The sequence below is a fragment of the Neovison vison genome, chromosome X (assembly GCF_020171115.1).
Source record: "Neovison vison isolate M4711 chromosome X, ASM_NN_V1, whole genome shotgun sequence".
NCBI classification, from domain to species: Eukaryota; Metazoa; Chordata; class Mammalia; order Carnivora; family Mustelidae; genus Neogale; species Neogale vison.
In genome coordinates, this window is record NC_058105.1 from 2163682 (window position 1) to 2171306 (window position 7625).

At 38.2% G+C, this 7625-nt stretch overlaps 1 protein-coding gene across 1 annotated transcript; it reads left to right on the top strand.

Moving 5' to 3' along the window:
- Window positions 1–841: 841 nt before the first annotated feature.
- On the top strand, window positions 842–7299 carry LOC122897517 (synaptonemal complex protein 3-like). The gene is made up of 5 exons (XM_044235765.1): window positions 842–984; window positions 2398–2497; window positions 4536–4634; window positions 6997–7101; window positions 7246–7299. The coding sequence occupies exons 1-5, from the start codon at window positions 842–844 to the stop codon at window positions 7297–7299; spliced, it is 501 nt and encodes a 166-aa protein (XP_044091700.1).
- The last annotated feature ends 326 nt before the right edge of the window (window positions 7300–7625 follow it).

The following is a 7625-nucleotide window of genomic DNA, read 5'->3' on the forward strand; positions in this document are numbered from 1 at the left end:
CACAAGTAGGCAGAGAGGCAGGCAGAGAGAGAGGGAGAAGCAGGCTCCCTGCTGAGCAGAGAGTCCGACGTGGGGCTCGATCCCAGGACCTTGAGATCATGACCTGAACCGAAGGCAGAGGCTTCAACCCACTGAGCCACCCAGGCACCCCCATGAAAATATTTTTTAAAATGTTTTTGGATTCATTTATTTAAATTAGAATTTTTACACCTACAGCCCTTGTCTCTTTTAGTAGAACACGGTTAAAAGCATCAATCACTAGACTGCTTGAAAAATAATTTTTTTTAAATGTGCGATATAATTATTTTCATCCTTTTGAGGATCATCTTTAAGAAAATTGCACATTTTATATAATGCATTCTGATGGCAATCCATCTAGACACGTCCCTTGAATTGGCGGGTATTTTATAAATTTAGAAAAATTTGCCTTTCAGCTGTTTCCTCACAAGGAAATTAAAGTCTGTCTTTGGGACTCTCGATACATATTTTGATAATGGAAAATATTTTTATTATTATCCCCTTTTCACTATCTCTAAACTAAAAGCTGACCTGCATTTAAAAAAGTTAGAATTGGGATACTAGTACTCGAGAAGATTTTACAGAAAATAGTGAGCAAATCTTGCTTTTTGAAATGATGCCTGCGTTATAATTGTTATTATACTTATTTTATTTTTTGAAGTGTAACTGACATACAATATTATATTAGTACCAGGTATACAACACAGTGATTGGACATTTATGATGTCTGTATTATGAATTTTAAATGTCTTTGCATATTGCCGAGGCAACATTTACCCATATTGATTTGTATACATGAAAACAAAATAATTTTCAACGCTCAATGTCAATGAATATTCTCTATACAGCTGACATTAAACAGGCTCTTCTTGCAAAGAGAAAAATGCTCGAAATGAATGCAAAAGCTTCTGTCAAAACCACTAACGAAAAAATTGAGCATCTTTGGAAGATACAGCAAGAAGAAAGGTGACGTTGTTGTTGTTGCTTTTCCAAGTCACGATGACATTTGTATCATTTCTTAGTATTCATTGGTGCAAATAACCCAAGACAGATTCTATTATATTGAATTTTCCAGTAAAAAATAGATTTTGCTTGATCTTTTTCTAAGCAGATTAATTCTGTTAACCTCACTCCGTAACAGAATTGAGATGTATCTCCTAGAAGCCCATAAAGATGACCTTTTGTTCCTTTCAAATAACAATTGAGTTTTCTTCCTATAACATTAATTCATATTTATTCTAGATCTACACTACCTGAACTTCAGGTAAATGTCTTAAACCATTATTCTTGTGATAGTTAACTGTATTCAGTTATGTAGAAAAGGTTAATCTTATATTATAAATAATTTGCATATTTTAGCTAAATTGTGTTCGCTGTTCTTTCTTAAAAAATCACCGTTGTGCCAAAGAGGGGAAATATTTAAGTGAAATAGTCCTGTTTGGAAATCTTCTATGACAAATGCATATGATAGCCTTATTGAATCTACTTATCGTATCAGAACATACGTGTTCTTCAGTAAGAAGAAATGAAAAGTACCCAAATTCCCTACTCCTCTCTAACGCCCCTCGTCCTCCATGCTATTTGTTATGCTCCACAAATAAGTGAAACCATATGATAATTGGCTTTCTCTGCTTGACTTATTTCACTCAGCATAATCTCTTCCAGTCCCGTCCATGTTGCTACAAAAGTTGGGTATTCGTCCTTTCTGATGGAGGCATAATACTCCATAGTGTATATGGACCACATCTTCCTTATCCATTCATCCGTTGAAGGGCATCTTGGTTCTTTCCATAGTTTGGCGACTGTGGCCATTGCTGCTATAAACATTGGGGTACAGATGGCCCTTCTTTTGGGTAAATTGGAAGGGGAGGTGAACCATGAGAGACTATGGACTCTGAAAAACAATCTGAGGGGTTTGAAGTGGCGGGGGGGTGGGAGGTTGGGTATTATAGAGGGCACGGCTTGCATGGAGCACTGGGTGTGGTGAAAAAATAATGAATAATGTTTTTCTGAAAATAAATAAATTGAAAAAAAAATTTTAAAAATATATATAAAAAAAGAAGAAATGAAAAGTAAACTGCTTTTAGATAAAATGAATTCTTCTGAAAAATTGATAACACAGTAAATCCTCACTAGTTTTTAAGAGGTAAGGCATATGAGAGAGCTTATATGTTGGCCAGTTAGGAACAATACTTTTGGAATAAGAGTAAATTGTTCATGTGCCCTTTCTGTTTCCCATGAGACTATTTCAGCCGCCATTATGCTATTACTGCCCTCTCCCTTTATAGTGTAAATTGCGTCAAATCAAATTTGTTTTGAATATGGTTAGATTTTCGTATCTTCTTGAAGTATGACAGTGCTTGTTGTTATGGTTTACAGGCAGAATCTTCATCTCAAGTATTCTCAGCAGTTTCTGACTTTGCTTTGGGAGTGGGATACAGACATGCGGAAAGCCCAGGAACAAGAAGAAAAACTAGCTGTTGGTATCAGCCTTGGCTTTAAAATTGGTTTGTTTATTGTATCAAAGTCTCAAGTAGCAATAGGTCATGCAAAACCACAGGAGAGAATGTAGAGTCCATGAGCTCGGATGGGTAAATGTGGGTAGAAGGTGTGGTGCCGGGAGACTGAATGTTCTATTTGGATTGCTTCTGTCTATTTAGTGATATAGGAAGGTCACCCGTTAAGAGTTAGAGTGGTGAGGAGGTGTTCCCTTTAGGGGGCAGAGAAGAAGTCCTGGAATTGTTTCCTGAGAGCGGGCCAGCGAATGGACCAGGGAAATATCACTGCCAAGAAGCCTTATGGGTTGAATTTAGGTTAGTGTCATAGTGATCATGAATTTAAAGTGAGACCACTCTGCATGGTTGTGGCAGGGCAGCTGGAGAGTTGGATTTTCCAGGGTTGCGATTTTGCCACACAGATTGACAGAGTGAAAGGGAGGCAAGGTACGTGTGCAAGTGCATGGGTATAATGATTGGCCATGGACTTGAAGCCGAGAAGGAGGAAAAGGGAGACTATGAGAGTGGGGACTGGGGACAATGAAAAGTCGCAGGATCAACGGGATGTTAATCCTGAAAGAGTATTGAACTGTAGTAAAAAAGGGAGAGAACTACAAACAGGGAGGTAGAGGTTGAATGTTGGGGGGGCAAGTGGAGAAACAGTATAATACAGTGGTCAAGAGCCTGGACTCTGGAACCATTTGGCGGGGGAACCAATCCCTGGTTAACCTGTACTAGCTGTGAAATCAGGGACAAATTGTTTATCTCTGTACCCCACTCAGTTTCCTCACCTATGAAAGAAAACGAGACATAATAAGAGTACGACAATGATTCTTGGAGCACTACATCAAAAACTAATGATGTAGTCTATGGTGACTAAAATACCCCAATAAAAATTAAAAAAAAAAAAAAGAGTACTTGCCTCGTAGAGTTGTTTTGAGGATTAAATGAGATCATATATAACAAGTTTATTTAAAATGGTCCAGAACAGGGGTGCCTGGGTGGCTCAGTGGGTTAAGCCGCTGCCTTCGGCTCAGGTCATGATCTCTGGGTCCTGGGATCGAGTCCCACATCGGGCTCTCTGCTCGGCAGGGAGCCTGCTTCTCTCTCTCTCTCTGCCTGCTTCTCTGCCTACTTGTGATCTCTGCCTGTCAAATAAATAAATAAAATCTTAAATAAATAAAATGGTCCAGAACAGTACCTGACACACAGTTCCTATATTAGTTTCTGCTTTGATTAATATTATGTAGATGTTGCAGTTACTGGGAATGACAGAATCCAGGGTATGACTATGTAAGTGAGTGACTAAAGTAGGGAAGAGGACCAAATTATTGCTGGAAATTACGTGAAGGAGCAGAGAGGCTAGGATCATCTGTATGCATACTGAAGTGACCAAGAATTAATACATGTTTTGAATGTTGTTAAGAAAGAATATCTCTGGGACGTCTGGGTGACTCAGTTGGTTAAGCGTCTGCCTTTAGCTCAGGCCATGATCCCAGGGTCCTGGGATCGAGTCCCACATCAGGCTCCTTGCTCAGCAAGAAGCCTGTTCTCCCTCTGCCGCCACTGCCCCTGCTTGTGCGTGCGCTCTTGCTCTCTCTCTCTCTCTCTTTCTCTCCTCTCTCTGATAATAAATAAAATCTTGAAGAAAGAAAGAAAGTAAGAAAGAATATTTCTTCCGTAACTACTGTTAGGAAGGATTATTGTATAAATTTTTGCCTGCCTGTGGTAAACACATTGTTGGAAAGGTCATTTTTGGATTTTGAAGTAAAAAAATTAAAACGTGTTTTCAATATGGGTGAGGAAGACAATCTCCTACTTAATGGCTACTAGGTAGGATCGTCGTATTGTTTTTGTATATTAGTGGTGAACACAATTACCTAAACTTGGTCATAAAAAGTTGTTGAAACAGGAAATGTTAACAAGTATTAATTTAAAGAATATTCCTTTGAAACTTGATGTGTAGTTATGTTTTATAAGTATTAAATGTTACTCACATTTTATCACCCTTTTCTATTTTAGGGTATGTTCCAAGAGCAACGAAAGATTCTTCAACAAGCTAGAGTTGTTCAGAACCAGAGGCTGCAAAAAATTAAAAATTTATATGAGAAATTCTTAAAGGTCTGTTGTATTTGGCAACACAATATATTCTTATGAAACATCACATGGAGGGGCGCCTGGGTGGCTCAGTCGGTTGAGCAACGGACTCCTGGTTTTCGCTGAGGTCGTGGGTTCTGATTTCATGGATTGTGAGATTGAGACCCGCCTCGTGCTCCCTGCTTAGCGGGGACTCCGCTTGAAGATTCTCTCCCTCTTCCCCTCCTCCCACTTGCATGTGCACATGCTTGCGCTCTCTCTCTCTCTCTCTCTCAAATAAGTAAGTAAATATTTTTAAAAACTATATAATATGTACATAAAAGTGGAAGATACTTTGTTTCTTTGCAAATCTATGGGGAGGGAACATTTAGGTTATACGTCTCTATTGTTAAACATTTTCCGTTTGAAATTCATTGTTTTGGATTTAGCATAACTGGGAAATGCATTTTTATTTTTAGGATTAATTAAGAGTTTTGTGGGAATCATTTAAAACAGGGAACTGTAAAGTGGGAATCTTACCTAGAAATACAGGTGCTATGAAGAAAACTGGTACTTTAATAACACTTCAATCATAATTTTTTGCTCAACAATCAGTTTGGAGGAGGCCAGCAATAAATATATAGTGGAAACTCAGGAAGTCTATAAATCACTTCTACGTGTCTTTGACTTGTATTAACGGTTTCTGTTAAATATGAGTAGGCAATTGTAATTGATGAATAACACTCTTATATTCAAATGTGTTACATGAGTGTTTCATGGCATATTTGCCTTTGGAATATTGGGCTAATAATGACTTTATATGCATACTTAAAATCAGAAGGAAAGGTCTAAATGTATAACAGAATGAAAAAGCGAGAAGAGGACTAAATGTTTGTAAATTGAGAATGATCTGCTGTGATATTTGCACATTAGCAAATTGTTCTCAGTGACACAGACCTCTTCTTCGCGCAGATATATACTTATTTAGGAGGCGATGGAATCCTGCACATTCCCCCCCCCCTTTTTTTTTTCTTGGTGTGTGTGTGGGTGGAGGCGGGGGCGGGGTGGGGGAGGAGGGGTATGGGAGGTGTTACTTTACCTCTGTAACTGTACCTTAATATCTTTCTTTGAATTCCCGCTGCCACTGCCCTAGTTCAGGATCTCATCCTTTCTTGCTTATACTATTAAACTCTCATCTGAGTTCTCTCTTCTCCAGCCCATCCTTCACGGTTCTGCAATATGATGTTCCAAAACGTATACCTTCCCTCCTGAAAACCCGTCATTAGCTTCCCATTTTAAACACTCAGGAGTTCAACGTCTGCCCTGTAACAAGACTCCCTTTGTAGTTTTATACTTACATTCCTCCTTTTCCTCCCACCCCTCCAGTACACTAACTCACCAACTAACCCACTCACTAAACTTACATCCTTGTTTCTAGAGTACTTTCAATTCCCTCTTCCCTTTACCTACTGAAATCTTATTCTTTTGCCAACTAAATCAGAATCAATTTTATTTTCCAGTACACAGTCATGGCAAGTTGTGTTTCCTTAATCGTGTTGTTTTCATTTGCATGTCTTTTTATTCTCACTGGAATAGGGAAGGAAGAGATCGTGCATTCATTTTCAAATTCCTCCACAGCCCTTAACAGTACTTTTTACGTAGTATGCACTAGATCACTATTTGCTAAATGAAGATTAAAGATTCAGAACATGTTTGTTTTCTCATGACCTAAAGAGGTCGTGTTACAGGTCATTTTATTCCCGCCAATGGGATCATGTTACAGTGATTTTTACTCATTATAAGTGCACTGTTACATGGTGTTTAGAAAGCTTATTAGAGAGTTTTGAAATTATGGTATTTCATTCTATGAGACTGTCAGTCCTTTTCTTTTCTTTCCTCCACCTTGACCTTAACTGTTTATAACCCATTGTTTCGAGAAAAGTGTACTACCGCCGTGTCTCTATAATAATTATATTTGACTCAAACACAACATTTAAAAAATTTCTTAAGTGGGTATTTTGATCTCCATGTATTAGGTGTAGTATTTTATTTGGAATAAATAATGAGCATCCTTTGAATATTAAGAATTGTTACTTTTGAAATTTAATTTTTTAAAGATTTTATTTATTTATTTTTGCGGGGTGGGGAGGGGAGAGAGAGAGAGAGAGAGAGAGCGCAAGTGCATGAGCAGGGGGAAGGGCAGAGGGAGAGGGAGAAGCAGACTCCCCACTGAGCAGAGAGCCAGACATGGGACTCGATCCCAGGACCCTGAAATCATGACCTGAGCCAGAGGCAGGCGCTTAACTGACTGAGCCACCCAGGCACCCCTTGAAATTTTTAATTCTATGTGTTTGGAGCATGAGATGAAAAGTGGTGATTTATAACTGAACAAGGCTTTTTGTTTTAGAGTATGCAGGACTTAGAGAAGGAGCATGAACATCTTCTTGCTGATGAACAAAGTGAAGTTAGGGAACAAATGACCAAGTTGCAAAACAAAATTATGATGGAAGCTGTAAGTAGTGTATATTTAATATTAAGAACACTTATTTTAAGTGTTAAGGAGGGATGTGAGCATTGGGGTATTTTGTTTGCCAAAACGTATATAACAATTACCTAAATAACATGCAAATGTTTAATATTTCCTTCCTTGAAACAGCAACGGCAAGAGCTGGCAATTGTTCAAAAGTCTCTTCATTCCTTGTTGTTCTGATGACTTTGAAGAAAGAACAGGAACCTAAGTTTTACAATACAAGTGTAACATTAGCTACGCCGAACCACGTTATAGTAGTTTAAAAATTAGAGTTGAAATCAGTACATCTTGTTTATCATAGCTTTCTTGTTAAGTGCAAGAATCTTTTCCTGTTAAAACCTCAAACCCTGAACAGTTATGTGGGTAGCAGCAATTCCACAATTAGATGCATTGAGCTTTCAGTCCTTCATTAGTAATGGTGACTTTTTGTACTTAACACTGTCAATTAACTTTTAACAATAAGGATGATTTAATTTTAGGCTTGGCCCCAGTGGATCGGTATCAGT

Coding starts and splice junctions, on each gene's coding strand:
- LOC122897517 (XM_044235765.1), top strand. CDS start 842: ATGTCAATGAATATTCTCTATACAGCTGACATTAAACAGGCTCTTCTT. Junction 985..2,397: donor AAGATACAGCAAGAAGAAAG/GTGACGTTGTTG, acceptor TATGGTTTACAG/GCAGAATCTTCATCTCAAGT. Junction 4,635..6,996: donor TATATGAGAAATTCTTAAAG/GTCTGTTGTATT, acceptor TTTTTGTTTTAG/AGTATGCAGGACTTAGAGAA.